The sequence below is a fragment of the Periophthalmus magnuspinnatus genome, chromosome 8 (genome assembly GCF_009829125.3).
Source record: "Periophthalmus magnuspinnatus isolate fPerMag1 chromosome 8, fPerMag1.2.pri, whole genome shotgun sequence".
Taxonomy (NCBI): Eukaryota; Metazoa; Chordata; class Actinopteri; order Gobiiformes; family Gobiidae; genus Periophthalmus; species Periophthalmus magnuspinnatus.
In genome coordinates this window covers 20,329,020-20,350,745 of record NC_047133.1, presented here as the reverse complement: position 1 = coordinate 20,350,745, position 21,726 = coordinate 20,329,020, and the positions used below count along the sequence as shown (strand labels likewise).

The 21,726-nt window shown below is 36.7% G+C and overlaps 1 protein-coding gene across 1 annotated transcript in view; it reads right to left on the bottom strand.

The window, feature by feature from the left end:
* Window positions 1-1,754: 1,754 nt before the first annotated feature.
* The window catches only part of aclya (ATP citrate lyase a), a 38,895-nt gene continuing 18,923 nt past the window's right edge, over window positions 1,755-21,726 (bottom strand). The window contains exons 7-28 of the mRNA XM_033970449.2: window positions 20,395-20,525; window positions 18,012-18,130; window positions 16,690-16,826; window positions 16,025-16,086; window positions 15,808-15,925; window positions 14,853-15,007; window positions 14,119-14,215; window positions 13,589-13,730; window positions 12,591-12,759; window positions 12,174-12,278; window positions 11,772-11,968; window positions 11,175-11,256; window positions 10,989-11,099; window positions 10,483-10,610; window positions 9,518-9,611; window positions 8,431-8,585; window positions 8,188-8,338; window positions 6,793-6,936; window positions 6,162-6,275; window positions 5,986-6,068; window positions 4,135-4,211; window positions 1,755-3,204 (exon numbers count right to left, since the gene is read on the bottom strand). Of these exons, the coding sequence (XP_033826340.1) occupies window positions 3,110-3,204; window positions 4,135-4,211; window positions 5,986-6,068; window positions 6,162-6,275; window positions 6,793-6,936; window positions 8,188-8,338; window positions 8,431-8,585; window positions 9,518-9,611; window positions 10,483-10,610; window positions 10,989-11,099; window positions 11,175-11,256; window positions 11,772-11,968; window positions 12,174-12,278; window positions 12,591-12,759; window positions 13,589-13,730; window positions 14,119-14,215; window positions 14,853-15,007; window positions 15,808-15,925; window positions 16,025-16,086; window positions 16,690-16,826; window positions 18,012-18,130; window positions 20,395-20,525 (2,666 nt within the window). The 3' untranslated portion in view covers window positions 1,755-3,109. The remainder of the gene's footprint in view (window positions 3,205-4,134; window positions 4,212-5,985; window positions 6,069-6,161; window positions 6,276-6,792; window positions 6,937-8,187; window positions 8,339-8,430; window positions 8,586-9,517; window positions 9,612-10,482; window positions 10,611-10,988; window positions 11,100-11,174; window positions 11,257-11,771; window positions 11,969-12,173; window positions 12,279-12,590; window positions 12,760-13,588; window positions 13,731-14,118; window positions 14,216-14,852; window positions 15,008-15,807; window positions 15,926-16,024; window positions 16,087-16,689; window positions 16,827-18,011; window positions 18,131-20,394; window positions 20,526-21,726) is intronic.

Here is a 21,726-nt window from a genome sequence, read left to right as displayed (position 1 = left end):
TAATTTTTTTTCCCTTTTTTTTTTTTTAACTTAAAAGTATAAATGTACAATAACAATAGTTACTCTTCTAAGTACTTTCAACAGGTCCATCAGTAATGGATGGCTTATGTGTGCTTTCTCTCTTCTTTCCCAGTTTTCTGTCCCAGACTTGTAAAGTCACTTTCGCAGCATTTCAGCGCGCGCATAACCCGGCAACAGGAGCACTGTCTGTGTAATTACACCGCTGATCCTCCAGAGGGCGCACCACGCACTGAACTTTCTCTGTTATAAAGTAGTTTATTGTACACATTTGTGTCGTCGTGTCCAAAAGTAGCAGGTTCTTTAAATTGTAATAATGCTATAGATATTTTGCCACAAAGCTCAAGTCTGCACCTCAAAAAACAACGACGTTTGTTTAGTTGTGCTCCTCTAGGGGAATTTGGGCCAACAACAACCATCATGACAGGATTATTCTGTCTTTGTCCATCACGTGTCCACTCCGGTCCACAGCGCGTGCGCAGTCCGAGTTCATGCGTTTACTCTCTCCAAAGTACACTGTTATGCTTAAATGGCTTTTATCAAAATCCACCTGCCGTGACCGAATAAACATATTATGTTAATTAACTGCTCTAATGTGATATGTGGCGTTTCCATCTCACGTTACTTATGCGAATCTTCAAAATGCACATTAAAAACAAGGATGGAAACAAGGATGGAGTAATGTTAGAGATCCTCTTTTCTCCACCTGTGTCAAAACTGCTCTGTGAGGCACTGGTCTCTCCTCCAGTGTGTTTTAGTACACACATCTTTATACAAAGTTTTCCGGAGGGGACAATGGAGCAGAACATTTAATGGTGATTAAATGTTTAGGTGTTATGAGCTCTAAAAGAGTTTGTCCGACATTTACACATAAACAACACATTTATAACCGGGCTGTCCTTTTAACTCAGTGGTGGAAGTACAAGTAGTAAAGTACAGTACTAAAGTAGCTTACAACCTTCAGGTATCTGTACTTAAGTACATTTTAAAATGAATACTTTTTACTTTTACTTCACTACATTTGAGAGCAGTATCTGTACTTGTACTGGACTGAAAAGTAAAAAGTATTTTTCGTATGATTTGAGAGGTTATTTTGACCACGTTTGTGTTAACATCCTGACTAAAGGTTTTGAGTTCAAGACTCGGCTTTGAGTGTTGCAACTGCTGACCAAAATATGTATATATTTTTAAATCAATATCACTACATTTAACACTAAACACTCATATCAAAATGTGTGTGAAATACTTTTACATTTCATCCTTTAAGTACATGTTTACACAGGTACTTAAATACTTTTACTTAAGTAGACTTTATGTGATACTTTCACATTTTTCACAATTTTGTGACGCTGTGTCTTCAACCATAAAAAGCCAAGTTTAACCACTCAGTTCTGATTTAGTTAAGATTAGTCCAACCACCAAAAGCTCATTCACTATTGATTTCTACACTCAACCAGTTTTTTTTTTTTTTGTTTTTTATCCTGAAATCTTAGAATTATACATAAACATTACAGGCTAAGCTGTAATTGACAGCATGGTGATAATTAAACTGTTCCAGTGTGCCAGGAAAGAACAAATCAAGTAAAAACCAGATGCACAAGATTTCCTGGAAAAGAGCTCATCACACCCAAATCCACATTTACTACAGACGGGTGTAGACCTACATAACCGCAGTTAATGACTTTACAATCACTTCAAGGAACAAGGAACTACTCAGGCCATCATTACATCCATTTAAAAATAAATCTGATGAGCAACGGACATATTTTATTTGTAGTTTACCCAGATGCACACGTACTAGTGGCATATAGAGTGATGACAGAGTTTTCCTTATCAGTTAGTACATAGGCACATACATCAATATGGTTAAAACATAGTACCGACAGTTATGCAAGATATATTCATTTGCATTGTTACAAATAACTGTCTATCTTTTACATGACATTTTAATTAGATAACAGCATTTTGGTCAACACTACATATTTCAAGTTTATGTGCAGTTACATCAAAATTCTCCACAATAATTATCCACAGTAAACTTGACACCATTTTGCCACTTAAAAACATTACAGATGTATTTTTTGTTTAATTTGTGATACATTATAATACCATATATTCTAGTTTTCATTTAATAATATAATGTACACATAAACAAACCTTTTATGATATTGAACAATAACAAGTTCAAATGGCACAACAAAGTGAAGAGGCTCTATGCTAGCTAGCTAGCTCACTGTGTCTCAAAGCTAACAGTTACCGTACTTTTATTAAAAACAGAAAATAAACAACCTATTGAAATTCAAATTAAAAGACAAAGCCAACCCAATTATTTTTATCTGCAGAATACTTCAGTTTGTGGTGTTTTAATATTTATTATGCCTCAAAATTAGCATTAGCATTAGCATTATCTTTAGCAATGAGACAAAAACATCTCTTTCTAAACACAGAAGTGTCCTTTGGTGAAGTATTCATTTTACTTGTGTTTTTTAAGTGACAATGACATCCACCTGCAGCTCCCTGTCCACTGTCTTATCTTTAAATATTTATTAATTTTAGTGTAAATCAACAAACCAACCAACAGAGATAAAACTGAACAGGAAGTAGTGATGTGGACATCACTACTTCCTGTTCAATTTTATCTCTGCCGGGCGCTGTTGTGCACAGAGCCAATTACAGAGTTTGACAAATAGACTTGCATATTTAGACAATATTCACAAGAGAGAGATAAACACACACTGGTCCCCTTTACATGCTGCTAAAAAGAGTAATATCTTGTTCCACATTTAAACGTTATAAGCATCTGGCAACAACTACATTACTAATTACTAACTGGTAATAAAAAACTGGAGAAAACAAAACAAGGTGACATCGGTGACAATGGTGGTTGTCAACTTGATGCAGTCTTACAGTTATTTAAGATCATGTAGCCAAAATAAATATTTCTACTACTTATTATTAATTACTTATTATAAACACATTGTGCCTTTTATATTTACAGACTAATAAAATAACATAATTGCATTTGCACTCTGATAAATCTTCATTCTTCACAGTAGCGGTACATTTTGGGCAGAGGAAGTCTTTAAGGGTTTTACATGGACATGTGTTCGGGCAGCACATATGAGATGTCGTCCCATGGGTGGCGATACAAGCCCTGCTTCAGCCTCTTCTGGTCCAAGTAGTGCCCTGGTTAAGTGGAGGGGGAAAAGTTTTATATTAAGCCAAGTAGTTTTCACATATTAACTTAACTAATTTGTTAGTGTCAGGTACACCTAAGGACACTATCATTATTTCTATATACAGTCAGCCATTTATTCCCAGTGACGAAAAGAATACTTTGGACCATGTATTCAGTATTCTCTAACTAAATACATTTTCATAGTACTGCATTCTGACTATGTGGAATAATTTTAAAACACATTTGTATTAAATTATAGTACCGGTATATAAAACATGACATATAATTACAAACATATTTATTTTTGCTGCACTCTTTGTTATGCAAGAGCTGTGTTTTCTTTTTTTTTTTCTCACCAGTACAGTGCAGTTCAAAGCCAAGTAGTTCTAGTTATTATAATAAACTAATTAGTTTCACACATAAACTCAATTTGTTTACAAAATCTTTAAACCCAAGGACACTATCTTTCTTTCTATATACAGTTGGTCCATTTATTACTTCATTATAACTGTAGATATTTGGAAACCATAATCTATTGGATCTTAAACATTTCACACAGAGAGAGAGAAAACATTTGGTTCTCCATGTAGCACCAGATGTAAAACTGGTCTAAAAGTTGGGCATTTTGTGTCCATTGAGGCTAAACCAGGTGTTTATTCCCCCCCCCCCCCCTTCGATTCCCTTTATAATTGTCAGCTAAAAAAAAAAACTCATACAAATGATCTATCTATTATACTTCACCATAACCTTATATATTGGATTCCATAGTAGTTGGATCATTAGTCCAAAAACACAGCTATATGCATGCGTGCGTGGGTTAAAATCTAATTTAATCTTTAGTATACCAACTGGGCACTTGCTCAGTTAAAATGTATTTAAATAATATAGAATCAGAGCAACCAAGATGTCTTCCTCTTTATGTTAGTAGCAAGTCTTACCAATGAAGCCCATGCTGCGTCCAAGGACAAAAATGCCATTCAGAGCACCAATTTCCACAAACTCATCGGCCTCATCCCTGCGGGCGGCAGAACAAAGTGATTTAGCACTGATCTTGGAGTAAAAATACATCCATATCTCCACATACCTAGACATGTCTTTATTGATTCATAACAAAAAACATTAGGATTATTAAGAACAAGTATAATTGTAATATTGGAATATATTTTTGTACCACTGTGAACCAGATTAAACCGAGAGTGCCTCCAAAAGTTAGTGCTGTGTCCCGTGGCCCCATAATGTATCATAAACTACACAAAACAACACAGAAGTCCACCAGTCACATAACTCTAAATTCAATCAATTCAAGTTTATTTCTATAGTGCATTTAAAACCCAAAGTGCTTCACATAAGAATCAACAAAAAACAAATATACAGATAACACAACACATAGGATACCTTGGTGTTTTATTGTTCTTTTTCTGTCTAGCTAGTATTAAATGCCAGGGAGAGGAGGTGGGTTTTTAGTCTAGTCATTAGCAATACTAATGACTTTCCCCTGACTAACCAGATGAGCACTTGTGTTTTCTCTTGAATTGAATGTTGTGGAATAGCTGTTGACTGTCTTGTATGATGTCTGTGTTTTGCTTGTCTTTTGTGTTTGTTTTTTCTGTTTTTAATGTTTTTCTATAGTATGTTGTAATTTTCGCTGTATAATATTTTTGCTCTTGTTTTTAGGGAGAGAGGTCTGCCATCTGTCCAGGGACAACAGATGAAACATAGTCTTTTGGCTAATTCTGGTGCATTTGCAGCAATGCTATTAATGTACACTGTCCCCGTCAAATAAACCAATAAATAAATACATAAATAAATAAATAAATAAATTAAAGACAGAGGACCTGACAGGCAGAGGAGGTTTCAAATTACTAACACTATGGGTAAAATAGGTGACTAGTCAGACAATTACTTCTTTCTTTTCAATTCCATTTTTACAAAATAAAAAAGGAGAATGTTTACAAATAAAGTATTTAGATTTAATATCTCCGTCTTTGTTATAAAATGTTTTTTGGCATGTCTTCCTGTACAGTCCAGGTTGACAGACACCTTTTGTTGTTCTTGTAACTGTTTATGTGTTGTTAACTTAACTGCTTTTGGATGTGACACTTGGTTACTATGACGACAAGTTGATGTGAAGGTTCTATTGGTCAGTCCCTGGTCTCTTTGAGAGACTGGCTCCCATCACTGTATTCTCTATGAAAAAGTGGGCTGGTCATCACTGTCTCTTAGAAGAGAACAGCACTGTATAAAACCCATCAATATGGGACTACTTCAAAAACTACCTGAATACCTCACCTGCTTGTTGACCGTTGATACTGGAACATTTAATACCAGATAACATGATGGCATAAGGCTAAGGACTAGCCGCACCAAAACTGAGGCAGGAAAGAGGCTTTTAGTTGTTTTGCTTCATAAAAATTGAATACACTCCAAGGAAAAGAAAATTGGAAAACTGGATTGATGACACAATCGCAATTTAATGATCTGGTAACAAGCTTTTATACACACACCTGCATCTGTTTATAATGTTTTATATGGGCTTGTATATTTGTTAATTTTGTTGTTTTTTTCAGCTTGTATTGTATTTTAAACAGGGCGCCAATGAAAAAGCGAGCCCAAGTGCTCTCATTGGGTTCCCCTGTATAAATAAATAAATAAAATAAAAAAAACAATAAACATCCACAATTTGGCATGTTTCCTTACACCAGAAGGCTACAATAAGATTATTTTATGATTATTTTAACAGTTGACTAGTCCCGATTATCACAGTTAATCAAGTATAAAATGAGCCTTACCTAGTGAACCCTCCACACGTCCGGAGCAAGTCCACAAAAGCTACGCCAATGAATCCATCTACATTCAGGATGAGGTTGGGTTTCTGAAAAAATGCACAGACAGCAACTTTAATATTGATTTTTGTATTATTTAGAAATTTATAGCGACTGTGAAAAGATGAGGTCATAATTCTTGCCTTAGACGTCGTGATTTTTTCCACATCGAGAGCGTAATCCAGGAGCTGCGTTGAGGGAAAGTGCTGCTTCACAAAATCCTTCAAGATTTGGACTCTCATATCTGGATTATTAATCTGTCAAAATAGACGGATAAATGCATGAATATTTAAGATGGTATTGAAAACAAATAAACATTTTTTTTATTTTAACCTCTGTATCACCAGCAAGTGAAATAGTGCATTAATTGGCCATTCAACTCAAAACTTGTAAGGGCCAGCCAAATGGCATCTCCATATTTTTGGGTTTTGCACAACAACAACAAATCAGATCATATTTTAAGCACTCATGAACAAGAGCGATACTTCAAGAGATATTTCAACTCCACAACTCGGGGTCCCACCGGAGGAGATGAAGGAAGTGTCTGTGATAGGGGAAGTAACTGGCCTCGAGACCCAGCCCCAGATAAGCGGAACAAAATGGATGGATTTGTCAATACACTAAAACGTGTCTCAAATTTCTAGAATGAGGTTCCAGTATGTCAAACAGTGACTGTAAACTGTTTATGAATTTAAAACCATTTTTTGAAGTATGCAGTAAGTCTGTTATTTGTATTGTTATTTGTATTGCATTTATTTACAACTTGATACTGACCGACTTCACTCTGTGTCCAATGCCCATGATTAGCTTGCCGTCCTTCTTCATCTTGTTCACAAACTCCATCGGTAACATGCCGCTGTCAAAGGCCTTACTGAACTGTTTGGCTGCTGCATCCAGAGCACCACCAAAGCGGTCTCCCTGAAAACAGAAAAAAGTAGTTTGTATTAATGAAAGAATGACAAGTATAGAAGCTATTTTAAGAAGGGCCGCAAGATTACTCTCCATTTTAATTTGTGCATGAGAGGGAACATGTTTTCTTGCACAATGCCTTCAAATGTGTCAGATTCTTATATTAGTTATTGATATAGTCTTCTCTAATATCTGAGTGATGCCTCATCCAGATATGATCCATAGTACTAATAAGTTTGAGATCACCCATTAGGGGCCTGAAAGATTATGCAAAATGTGACTCAAGCACAGTTCACATTTAGCTAGGTCTATTGTACTACACTAACAAATAAACCGTTCACACGTGTGTTAGTTTCAGTGCAGTTAGTTCCTCCTTTCAGATAGATATAAGGCAGAGTCCACCAGCAATAATACATCAAATCTCTGGTAAGAAAAAATTACATATTTTTTCCATTTTTTTCAGTCCTTGCTATAAAGAAGAGATCTGATACAGAGCACAAGGAGATAGCAGAGCTTAAGATGTTGATGCTCTTTGTTTTTGAGATTAACAAAATCTAAAATTTAAATACCAGAAACCAGATAGGAGTATAGCGGGTAGATGGCAAATGAACAGGTACGCAAATGCTGAAATTAAAGTCAAGACATAAGCTAAAGGACCAAGAGGAAGACCAATGTAAGACCAAAAATACAGATAAGGCTACTTCTAAGTTTAAGTTAATTCCTAGTATTCACATTTGTCAGCATAGTTATGGTATTGATTAGTTGTAGTATAGTAGTAGCAGTGTAGTAGTAGCAGTAGTAGTAGATTAATATGTGGTATCGATAGTGCTGGAAGTGTCTCTATATTAACCAGAGTATAGCCTGGTGATGGTTTCAGTATAAAATATGGTAGGCTGCCCCTTCAATCCTAAACTCTTAATCGAATTCTCTCATTGTGTCTCACTGTGCTTAAAGTGAACAGAAACAATTATGTAATCATGGAAACACTGCATAGTGTTATGGAAATGTTTACTCAGTGTTTTACCAAATTTGTACTTTGTCATATAGATTGAGTACTGGTATGTGGACCTCTTAGTCTCAATCTCCTAAGAAGTGTTTTGGCCTTGTACTCCTTTAAACCGGTCTAAACTGTTTTTTGGTTCATGTAATTCTTATATATATTACAGCATATTATATATTACACCATACAGATAATATGCTATATGTACTGACAATGACAGCTTAGGATAGGGTTGGGTTTAGGGGTTAGGGTTGTTTTACAATAGTGAGGAGTCCGGAGGTGAGGCTGGAGATTAGGTCTTTTCCGGCCCGAGCGCAGACGATCGTGTTGTGGGCCCCAGACACTGCAGGTCCATGGTCTGCAGTTACCATCAGGCACATCTCAATGAACTGACAGGCGTAACGCGGCAACCTTAAAGAGACAGAAGCAAACAGCTGATAAGTTTTTTAGAAAATCCTCATCAAACATTTTAATTATGAGTTTGACACAAGAGACAGACTGACCTTCTCTGGAACCACAGGAGACCCAGGGTTCCTCCAAGTCCGATCTCAGATTTGAAGACTTCGGTGATGGGCATCCCGGCGTAGATCAGCTCCTGGCCTCTCTCATCGCAGATACTGGTCATAAAGGACGCAGGCTTACGGATCAGACCCAGCTCCTACAACACAACAGGGTAAACAGTTAGCTAGATTCCAGATAATATTCCTAATATTATCTGGAATCTATCCTAATATTCCTAATTTCTATTCCTAATATTATGTCTAAACCCATAAAAAAATTAATTCTGTGACATCAAAGTCTGCTTTTAGATAACAGGTTTTAGCAACTGGACCCGAGTGCCTAATAGGGCCTACTTTAAAGGTCCTATATTACGCAAAATTTACTCTTGTTAAGCCTTGTTATAATGTTGTTACCTCCTCAAGAACACACCTAGAGTTGTGTTTTATTTCATTCACACATGTTTGAGCAATCCTGTGTTATTAGCCTGTCTACATCTCCAAAGTTCAAAATGCTCTGTTCCACCTTGTGACGTCCTGAAGTGGCAGTGTTCAAGTTAACAACTACCATTAATTTTTGTTTAGTAGAGTTTGGAAATTCCAGGGCTGAAATTATCCAAATGATTTTGGTGAAGGTGTGTGGGGTTTAAAAACACAGTGAAGCACTTCCTGTACTACCACATGACATCATAAGGAGGAACAGGGTGAGAGAACAACTCAATATACAGGATTTAAGTGTTAAAACATTTGTGAATGAAACAAAACACAACTACGGGTATGTTTTTGATGAGGAAACAACATTATAACAGATCAGAATACCGTAATATGGGCCTTTTAAAACCACATGTTCACATTTTTGACAAGACAAATGAAAAATTTCAACAGAAAAATAATCATACTTTCTTCAATATTACTGGTCTTAAAGGTCTTGTTCTGATATAGAATATAGATCAAGACCTATCTTTTTGTATTGATACTTGTTCAAATGAGTACCTAGTATTGATACTAGTTTTTGTATTGATTAGTATCTGGGTATTAATATTTTTGACAGCCTATACTATAACACTCATACCACTGTTGTTGTAATACTCACTCTAGCCCAGGAGTAATCCATCGGCACTGTGGGAGGAGGCACCTCTTCAGCAGGTGCAATCACTCCTTTGGCTACAAGGTCATCATACACAGATCTAAACAGGAGGGACCATAAGAATAAGGCTGTGTTCACATTGGAGCACACATCATATTCACCCAAAATGTGATGAAACCCTGGACCAAACCTGGAGCAGTCGGGACTAGACCAGGGCTAGACCCGAACTGTCATAACACATTTTGAGAAGCAATATAATGATGAAGAAAATATAGATGATAAACAATAATATTTAAACTAATTTATTCCACTGACACAAAAATCCTCAACCTCCAAAAATATTCCGATTGTACAATATCAGCATATTAAAAACATATACTATTTATTTATGGCAGCTCAAGTTATTTATTCAACCTTCTACAGCCAGGACTACAACAGGACCAAACAGTCTACATCAGGAGTAAAGTGGCCTCAAACCAGGAATTAACCAGGCCTAATATATATCAAAAGATAGTTAAGTAAATTATATACTTCACTAGATACATATTAACACAGGGTTCAGACTTCAATAATGCATTTTACTATTTTTGTCGTAAATGGATCTATTTAATAGTATTGTAATGATCTGATATTTTGTATTCATATTTTGTTCATAGGTGACACCTTTTGTTGTTCTTGCTATGCCGACAAGTTGATGTGAAGGTTCTACTTGTCAGTCACTGGTCTGTTTTACAGACTTGCTCTAGTGAGTTGAGACTGGTGGGTTATGTCCTGCTCTTGTGTTCACAAAATAAACAGGTTTGGTTTCCTTACATCAGAAAGCTACAGTATGTCTTGTTTATAATCATGTAATTAAGACTGAAATCTATTTGTATTTTTTAATAAAAAAATAATAAAGTAATCTTTTAAACAATGAGAAAATACAAAATTATATAGAAATGCAAAATAATGTAATAATAAAGCTCACTCACTTAATGGCCTCTCCCAGTTCATCAAAGCTTTTAGGCACAAACGCTCCAGCCTCCTTCAGTGCTTTGTTCTTTGCCACTGCAGTTTCAGAGGCCTGGTTTGCACAGGCACCAGCATGGCCAAACTGGACCTACAGTTAGCAAAGAAAAAGTCGTAAGTTAATAAGTTAAATTAATGTGACATCATAACATACTAGAATTTCTATAGTTTAAGCTGGGGACAGATCAGAATTCCAAGGTGTAATGTGTTGTCAGATTGCAGATGTTTTGAACTGCATTATTGTGAATATTTCTAATTACTGGACATATCCATATGAAACAAAAATTGGTATCAAGTTCAATGTCTTGATTTACTTATTGTTTATTAAACAGAAAAAGTGAAATAATAATAAGCTCAGAAAGTGGTGCCATTATTCATCTTCAAATGTGTGGATTTTAGCCATGAGAATCATATTCGTCGAGCTAAGGACTAAACTTGGATATTTCTATGGCATCTCATTCTGTCTTACCTCAGAGGCAAACATAGTGGCACAGGTGCCAATACACCAACACACCACTGGTTTTGTGATCCTGCCCTGTTTTATAGCCTGGCAAATCTTGTACTCCTCTGTTCCTCCAATCTGAAGGGAAAATAAAAAAGATGAAGTGAAACATGGTTTAAGTTGCACATAGTTCTGATCTGGTCTATAACTTACCTCTCCCAGTACCACAATCATTTTGACTCCAGGAGTGTCCTGGTATCGCAGCACATGGTCAGTGAACACAGAACCAGGGTATCTGTGGGAAATGGACAGTGTGAAACACCGTATACAATACTAAAGAGACACACAAGACACACAACAGAGAAGTTACACAGGACATCTTTGACTATGTGTTATTGCTTTTGCATAACTCCAGACCGATATTTGTGGCACTCTGAATTCAGATCTACATAGGAACAAGCCAAAAAATTAAACTTGTGTTTTTCTCTCAACTGGATGTAACAAATCTTCCCTGTCCACAAATGAACAAAGTGCTTTTTCACAAATGTCGCTAAAATAGGGTGAAGTACGTCTGTTCACATTGCCATGTTTGTTTTGGTGCTTCTCGTTTGGCTTCCGCACAAGCCTCAGTGCTGTTGTGATTGGAGTGGCGGGAGAGCAGGTGGGCTCTATGGCACCAGCTGGAGCCATGAATGAATACATTCGAAATCAATTATTTATTTCCTTTATATGTTCAATAAAGCAAAGAAATAATGCTCTTGACACAAACAGGTGTAAACTTACATACTGCAACCTTAAAATGGTACCCACCTGTCCCCCCCGATGGCAACCCCCTCAAACACTCCGTCAGTTGTCCTGGAGATGATGTTGTTCAGTTCGTTGGACATTCCCCCAGAGCGGGACACGTATGCCACACTCCCAGGACGGTACAGTTTAGATGCCAAGATATTGTCCAACATTCCTCCTGTGTTCCCAATCTTAAAACAGCCTGGCTTAATACCGCCAACCTGGAAAGAATAACACAGAAATGACCCATTTATATTGCACTTTACATTAGAAAAACAAGTGCTACAGTTGGTTAAAATCAGATACAGCATAGCAATAAAAACATAAGGGATCAATAATTTCATTTACAATAAGCTTTTTGGAATGGGAATATTGTCTTGTATGAATAAATATGAAAGAAATAATATTGTTTAATACTTGACTTACAGTGGCTGGTCCAATGATAGTGACTCCTTTCTCGTCCGCAGCCTTGATGATCTTTCTCGTGTGAGCTTCGGGGATGCCCTCAGCGATTATGGCAATGGTGTGAATCTACAGGTTGAGGTAAACACAAAGCTTACTATACGATCAGAATAATAATTTTCTTTACACTTCAATTGCAAGAAATGTTCTTGTTTAAAATACTTAAATTTTGTATTGTGCTGTATTTGATGCTGAAGTGCTCAGAACATGGCTGTTTTCTCCTCCCCCCCGTCTCTGCCAACAGCTTCAATCCAAATTTTGTACTGATGTAGACTTGATTTGGTCCTGTTTTTTTCCAGGTTGATTCATGGTCTAGTCCAGGTTTAGTTCCCGGTTTAGACCTAATTTTGTCCCTGTAGTGTGTGAACCAATTGCATTTACCTGTGGGTATTGCATTGTCTCCATGGTGCTGTCATATGCTGACCGCAGAGAAGCAAAGTTGATGAGGACGTCCACATCTGGGTGTTTCTTCATCGCGTCGCTCATGTTTTTGTACACAGGAACCAGGATCTCCTTATGACCCCAGTAAAACTTCTGCTTGTGATCACCACTGTAAAAGAAAGACAATAATGTGCAACTTTATATTTGGATGAAAAGGTTAAATGAAATGCGCAGATCAATTATGATAACTGATAATCTCCTCAAAATGGAGGAGGTGGGAATGGATATGAATGTGACAAAAAAATTTCCAAAATCTGCAGCCAATGTAGGATTTTCCTCTTAATATGATGGATCTATGGAGTAATGAAAGATCAGTCACAATTATATTTAATAAAAACATACTTTACATTTCATAAAGTTACTCATGATCATAAAACATATCTCTACATTTTTTGTAAGTTGAGAATGAGTAAAGTGAATGAGTTAGGTTGTAATAAGCAGGTGGTCTGATTATAAAACTTCCAAGGAGATGGTGCAAGAAGCTAGCTAAGGAACTAGCTATGAACCTCTGGGAAGTTTTGTTTTTGTTTGTTTTTTTAAACACCAAATGTGGCAGAAGACCTTCCAGATGAAATACTTCAAAGGAATGGCCCATTCATCACCAAACAAAACAACAGAGCAGAGTGAGAGTGAGTCTTAGAAGAGGGTTTCCTGTTGTGGGTCCAAAGTTCAACTAGCTCCCCCCTGTGCTCAGGCTGCAGGATACTGAGGAGGGAGACTTTTGGCTGTTCTACTCAAACTGTCCTGTCCCTACCTGACTAGTCCTCCGGTTTAATTGCACTTTTGAGACCTTTGGCTGAGACACAAAGGCGACTGAGAAGAGCAGTACGCCGCTGCCACTAAAGTTGAATTTCCCTTGGGATCAATAAAGCATCTACCTATGCATCTACATTCTCAATCATTTTAGGACTTCATTAATATAAACCGATAAACCATACGTGAAAGGGTAGACCATAGCTGCAACAGAGGGTTCACTCCTGGAGCAGACATAGTCAAAGTCCATCATGCCCTGCACTGCTCGGGTCTGCATCCCCCACACTATGGACTTGGTCTGCTTGGAAAACAGGGTTGTCGCTTTAGCTGGGGAAAAAAAAGGCAAATTAAGAAAAATGCTGTATTAAGACCAGCAATGTCTACTCTAGTAGAGTTGGCACATTTGTTTGCAAAAATATAAACTGGTAGTAAACACACGTATTTATGTACATGGATTGTAAAGTATTTCCTCATCTTTCCAATTATTATTTGAAATAATAATAAAAAATGTCATTACCATTTTAAAACTACTTGTCTATAAACCATCTAGATAACTTAAAATAAAAACAACATAATTTTGAATGGATGAATGCCACTTGATTGCAAGATCTGGATTTAGTCTAAAGGGGGCACTGTTGTACTTTATCCAACTACCACAGTCTTGATATTGAACAACCCACTTTTTACAAAAAAACTTTTTAAAATTGTTTCTTACCTACAGGCCCGCCCATTTTAGACTTAACAGCAGAAGGCGCCGCAACTCCTTTGGCTTGGCTTTCAGAAAAAGATGACGTTCTGCTTGATGCTGGAGTCTGGCAGTGAGAAAAAGAAAATAAACTATACATTTTTAACATCAACTATGCAAATTGAGGCTTCACTCTTTGCAATTATACTGGTTTTATGCCAAGTATTCATTATTTTGTTACATAACATTAGGCATTTTAACTCCAGCAGTCTCAATCAACCATATTTTAATTACTACTTAGATCTCTGGGCCATAGTGGGCATTATTTCTACTATGGCCCATCACACAACAGTTATACAGTATGGGCACATATCCACTTTGTTGAAAGCCTTCCTGTTACATAATCTTAATGGATACCTTCAGGCAACCAGCAGCCAACCATGTCCTGCAATGCACTTATTCATAGTCAATGCATTTACACGTACACTCAAAATCTCATTATATTCAGATTTTTTTAGTTTAGTAAGATTATTAAAATGACAAAAACACCAAAAGACATCTGATTTCTTTTTGAGCATGATCCATCTTACCCACATCAGATTTTGGTCAGTCTATGGTACAGAAGATATATCTATATATCTATATATCTATATCTATATATATATATATATATATATATGTGCGTGTGTATGTGTGTGTATGCTTTTGAAGGGAGTTGACCATAGACTGCCTGATTTATTGTCTCATTGCGTTTCTGCTTTTACCGATGACGCCCCGCTGGTGTTGAGCAAGAAGTTGGCGGTGTGGGCGGCAACCGGAGGCAGGTTGGGGATTGGTCGATGGCCCAGCGCCATGCCAACGATGGCCGTCATGTGCGTCTCTGTGCCAAATACATGAATGGGGATCCCTGTGGTCTTTCCTGCACATAACAAAAGACAGAACAGAACCAATTAGACACAACACTGAGATACTTGTTAAGCCTGCATAATATACTTTATATAATAGTACTTTATCTTCTTTATAATGATGGGGCTTTAGTGTCTCAAACTGGACTTAAACTCACAGGGACACTGTTTGAATACATATTTTCACTTACACTAAGCCACATTCTCCCCCAAATAAAGATCTCCTTAAATGTGTGTCTTGCATTGAACCTTTCTATCTATTGAGAGAAGTAGACGGTGTCTCTATACCAAGATATATGTCAAATCTGTGGCCAGGCAAACCCACCAACATAGAGCAAGAATGCTTGTTTTGCAAAGTATTTCCTAGCAATAAAACCACCTGTAATTGAATAAATGTAAGATAGGTCAGTTTAATGCCAAACTGCAGAACATTCCAAGGGAAGCAATAACATCTCCATGGAAACAAACATGTCACAAACCCCCTAAAAGAACCATTACTTACTAAATAAAATGTATATTCTGCTACACTAAATAAAAGGGGCTTGCCTCTCCATAGATTGTTGATCTTTTATATATTTAGTAATAATGGTCTAGGGGCAAATCACGATAGATCTAAAGCTTTATATCATAAGACAAAGTCACATATGAAAATCCCACTGCTGTATGACTTGGCCATCGTGTTTCTAGCCTAGTGTTTGGACATAGCAAAAAACTGTCTTGCAAGATAAATGTATGAAGCGTGCCCATGCTAGAACGTGGCAGCTAGCAGTTTAGCTATGTCCATTTATATATACAGTCTATGGTACAGACATACCGACTTCTCCCATGACCCGGAGACCCTCCTGGTAGTTGGGGCCACCACGTCGCACAAATATCTGGACCCCATGCTCCGTTAGTGGTTCCTGGTAGTCTTTTATAGCTCTTACGATGCCCTGTGCACAAAAGATAAGAAATTATGTATTAGAAAAGAGATTAATTAAAGATAAAACTGTACATGTGTATAATGTATGTATAGTATTTGGACTGAGTACCTTAAAAGTTGCTGCAACATTTGTGAAGTTGGCAATGCTACCTCCAATGATCAAAACTTTTCCTGGAAAAAAAAAGAAAAATGCGTTGTACTTCACATGCGCACGGGTATTCTGGTTATGAGCCTTATCCTGGTTATGACAGTATTCTGGAGATGACATTTACATGTTCTCCGAGAAACCAGGCTTGTTGTTAGCAGCAATCAGCTCTGTCCACAGCAGCATACTAGCTAGAACACTCTCAAAGCTAATGCTAACTTTTAAAAGCAGAAAATATAAAAGAAATAACTTATTCACTAATGTAAAGACTGTTGTTGTTTGTTTTTATATGGAGATTATTTCAGTTTGAGGTGTTATTTGAATATGTTTTATGCCTCAAATTTAGCGTTAGCACTGAGACACAAAAAACTGTCTTTCACCTCATTTGTATAGTTCAGATGCACCGTTACCTTATCTTTATAGATTTTGTGCTGAGTAGCACTAAAATGAATAAATATTTAAAGACAGAATTGGACAGGAAGTAGTGGCGCTAACACTGTGGTTGCCAGGCGCTGTTGTCCACAGTTATGAGCTCCCCTCCAACCCAATTCTCTCTCTTGAATGTTATGCGGTTACCTGAATGTCACTTATCATTACACATACATATAGACAGTAAAATAACATCCTACCATCTTTGTGCTTCTCCCTGGTCATGAGGGAGAGGATGGTTTTGGCGTAGTCGTAGGTTTGCTGTTCACTTGGAGCTCCTGAATATTCTCCATAATTTGCAAGTTCATCCACTCCTCCCAGGTCACAGATGGTGTCACTGCAAAAACATAAAATTATGAAAAAAAAAAAAAAAAGTACTGGAAATGATCTTGACACTTTCCAGGTGCCAATACCAATTGCTTAGAATCCAGAGCAATTGATGGCTAAAAAAACTCTGCTGGTATTTCTGGGCTGATATGTAGGTAGATTTTGATTATTTTTCCCAAATTATTCTATTTAAATTTACTAAAGAAATTTACTAAATTTACTAAAAACTCTCCCTCTTTTTTACCACAAACCTTTAAGAGAGCAGTGTAGTCACGTTTTGTGCAGTGATGTCTTCACACTTCAGAGTTCAAATATAGTTTTATACATATCCTTTAGGCAGCAGGTCAGCCAAAACAAAATATTGGCCTGTTCTGGAGATTTAAGGTTGATAGCTGATACACTGAAAAGAGCAAATGTCAGCATCTATCTCTACTTTTTGGCATGCATTTTATGATTATAATTGAATTATGCTAACATAATTTCTAGTAAAAGGGTAAAATCCAGTCTCCATCTGTGTTGAAGTAAACAAAAAAATATGCACAAAGGGAGTAATTAGTCACAGTTAATGCGTCTGCCTGTCATATCCCACAATGTCACACACACCTGCAAAATATTAAAAAATGCCTCCTCATTCTACCAAAATAAGTAAATCCATAAAATTGTACTATAGTAACGTTTTTAATCTGCATTAAAAGGAACTCTGGTGCACTGGAATATGAAACATTGAAGATGTGCACCAGCTATTACAGTATTTCTACCCTACCACACAAAATATTTTTTTCTTTCTCCTCCTGAAAGCTAAACTTTCCACCTTTTAAGCTTGTCAATTGATAAAACTGCATTGTATAGCTTTTCTGGTGCTTGTCTCCATGGAGATGTTACTAAGATATTAATCATGAGGTTATTGCTTTACCTGGAAAATTCAACAGTATTTCCACTCTTTAACATGTCCATTGGCATTTGGATGTGTTTGGCTGTATTTACATAGTTTGTGTTAATGAAATTCCTAGCCAACATAATAAAATGCATTATTCACCAAACTGGAATAAAAAGTGAAAGTCAGCTAGTCAGATTGACTAGAGGTAAATTTGTATGTCAAAGAAAAAAAAAAGAGCTTGGTACAGGTAAAATATATTCATATCATATGTTCAGTAAAGTTTCAAGTTTTTGTCATTATTGTCACTTGATCATGTACCTGTAAACCACTGAGGCTCCTCCCCCGGCCACCATGGTCCAGATTCGTCCTTTGGGGTTGAGTAAAGTGAGTTTGAGACTGGCCCCACTCTTTGCATCCAGATCAGCGATATAAGCCTCCTACGACAGACACACAAGTCAACAAGGAGAGAAGATTTATTTAATTACATACTTAGACAGGAACTATAATAAGAGAAGCCTGATTTAAAAGTGCTCACAATACATAGCTTTCTTTGTATCCACTAAAACACAATTGCTGATAAACATTGATTTGCAACAAAATTTACCTCTTTTTCTTTTCAATACTATTACTTTTAAATGTAAGGTCTCCAGTCTCTTAATGTTTTATGCAATGTCATAACAATTAGATAATTAATAGGTTCCTGACAAGTATTTGATTTGTAATAAAATTTGCAAAATATTGTGTTGAAATTTAGATTCAGTAAAAAATGCAATTTTAATGTCCTTTTAAATATGTATTAAAGTTTGAGAGTTTAATGAAATAACAAATGGTGCAACTTTACAAGTATCAAATGAATTTTAAAGTAACTCTTCTTTTGTAACCATTTTTGTTATAAATGTCACTGCTTTTTTATGTGACTTGGTTGCTAAGGCGACAAGTTGATGTGAAGGTTTTGTCTGTTTCTGGTCTGTTTTGGAGACTAGCTCTAGTGAGTTGACACTGCCTCTACTGAATTGAGACTGCTGTTGTTTTGCTCTTGTTTTGGCGTGGGTTACAGCCTACAGTAGCCCTTGTGTTCAGAAAATAAACAATGAGAAGTCTCAACTCACTAGAGCCAGTCTCCAAAACAGAGCAGTACCTGATGAATAGAATCTTCACATCAACTTGTCACATACAAAAGCAGTTACATTAACAACAAAAGATGTCAACTTTGAACTAAACACAAAATATGGAACACTACATATTGTAAATACCTGACAGAGAATACCTTGCTCGTGCAATGGACATTAAATATTTGTTCCCCTTGATAAGCCCAAACAATAATGTACATAATATCAATTCAGACTCAAACAAATTAATTCAAATTCATGGGTTTCGGCTAAAAGCTTATAGGCGACATTCTGAGGACCTTTAAAACAAAATATTCAGTTTGAATAGTCAAGTTGTTAATTGCTATGGCAACATTAGCATTAATGTTGTGTTTACATCCTATCTTAGCACTCATGTTTTGTTTACATCCTAGCAGCCTGCTTGGATATTCAGTCAATCCTTTCCCTCAGAGGTGGCACAGTCCATGTGAGTTGTTGTTTGTGACAGCCAGAGCACAGCTGTTTGCTTCCTGTAAAAAAACACTCCAATCAAAGTCACCTGCTGTCCCCCATCTCTGCTCTGCTTTCTGCCCAATTAGAGCCCCACGTCTGGAGCTCTGTCCCGGTGTGCAGCTAAACCCATCAACCACAACCAGGAACAACATCTGGAGAAGGTGTCATCATCATTTTCAGTTTTCGCCAAATAAACATAATTTGGTCTTCAACTATTCTATCCATCCTATTGGTTTCATATTTCTGTTATATGGTGCTGTTTTGAGGACTGTTTAACCATTTAACAGATAAAGCCTGTTTCTGAATACTCAAGAATGGATAAGTGAGGTTTGCGGGTTCAAAAGATAAAGTTCCATAACATTTTGTTTTGAACTGATCATTTCTATGGTAACAGTCCTAACCTTTCATCATTTTGAAACCCATGGGAAGAGTGATGATGCATTGACGAGTAGTGATCCAGCAGCTTTTTAATTGATGTTTTCTTGCATTGTTTTTGTTAATTTAAACTTCTGAGCTTCAAACATGGCAGATTTCCATCTTCCATAATGGAAGATTTTTAATGTTTCATCTCGATCTTTATTATTGGAAAATTGTGCAAGAGATTAATGGCACACACAGATGGTCAAAGGAGCTTTTATTTAATTGAAAAGGGGAGTGTATTGTGGCGTTTCTTCTAGCATAATAAATATATCAATTGTTTTGGCCTGATCCAACGATAGATTTTTGTGGGTTTTTTGCAATGAAAGTAGCACAATAGACATTTATAAGCCTTTGTCTACCGTTGACCTCTTTGTTGAACACATTTTTGATACATCTTTTGCTGTTTTTTGCTCCTTGTAACAACGACATAATCAAAAGGGTTGCTCATGTCTCCATAGCTTGAGCAGAACTATGCAGGAAAAAGAGCTTTGAGTGCCTTGAAGGTGAAAAAGAGCTATATAGAAATGTGACTACTGACAACTGACTATTTACCATAAGCCCATGAAGTCCAATCTGCTACAAAAAAATAAATTAAAAAAATCTTGCAACTTAAATGTCAAATGCATGATGTGTAACCAAAGCCCTCCAATATAAAATGTGTTATATTGTCTTTTCCTGACCTCGGGATAGGCTTCTCTGCCGAAGGGAGGAGGGAACTCGATGTCGCCCCATTTGGCTTTACAGATGTAGTCGGCCGTGGCATCGATCTTTGCAGCCATGTCCAGCACATACACGCCATCTTTAAGGACCACTGAGGGAAAGAGAAAAATAAAATTCAATACACAATTTGAAGGAAAACTATTCGCAAATCACAAAGGCTACAGTTTTTGAAGTACCATTATCTCCTCCACAACAAACAAAAATATTTTGTCTTGCACAAAAACTGCCTGTCGTTTAGATCTGTACACACATGTTCTGAAATGTAATTCTTGTATTTGTTTGTCAGTTCATATATGAGTCTTTTTGTTAATTTTCCAAGACGCGCAAAAAAATTTGTATTTCATAAATCAAAATTTAATCGCAATGCATGTCAGGAAAATGCTACAATTAAATATTTTTTCCCCAAATCAGCAAGCACTGATCTACAAACTAAACATTAATCTCATTTTGTTTATTTCTAGAGAAAATGTAGTCAGTGAGTGAGCTGAAGAGTCGCTATTTTTATGTAAAAATGCAGATTAAACTCATGATTCACAAATTTAATCTGTCTTTATATAAATACATTGTTAACTAGTACCAATACAGCCCCGGTCCCAGTCCCCGGTCTCCGGTCCCCGGTCTCGGGTCCCCGGTCCTAGTCCCCGGTCCTAGTCCTTGGTCCTAGTCCTTGGTCCTAGTCCTTGGTCCTAGTCCTTGGTCCTAGTCCTTGGTCCTAGTCCTTGGTCCTAGTCCTTGGTCCTAGTCCTTGGTCCTAGTCCTTGGTCCTAGTCCTTGGTCCTAGTCCTTGGTCCTAGTCCTTGGTCCTAGCCTCTGGTCCAAAGAATTTCTATACATTTTTCCATCAAATTTTTTTTTTATTTTTAGCCAAAATCTTTCTCATGTCTTGGTGATTCCAATAGACTTTTCAAAGTGCTACACTATAGTCATTATTCATTCACTTCCACACTTGGTTTACATACAAGAGTTGAGTGTGATTCCCCTAAATATGCTGTTTAACGGCAACATGAAAATGATACTGCTGATGTTGCAGGGTGTATTTTTGTGCATGAGGAAGTGTGTGGTTTGAGATTAAAGAAAAATCCAGTCTCTTTTTCTGTGTGAACATCTGCCAGAGGCCTCAACTGCAGCTCAATTATAACATTATGAATACATCAAACAGCAAGTGCATCAATTATTCAATTATCTCCATTAGTGTTAAAAATGAACCCAATTTAAAGTGTGACTCATGATTTGAAATACACATTACATAACACAGATATTACTAATTAAACATTCAATGGCAGTTTTATTAA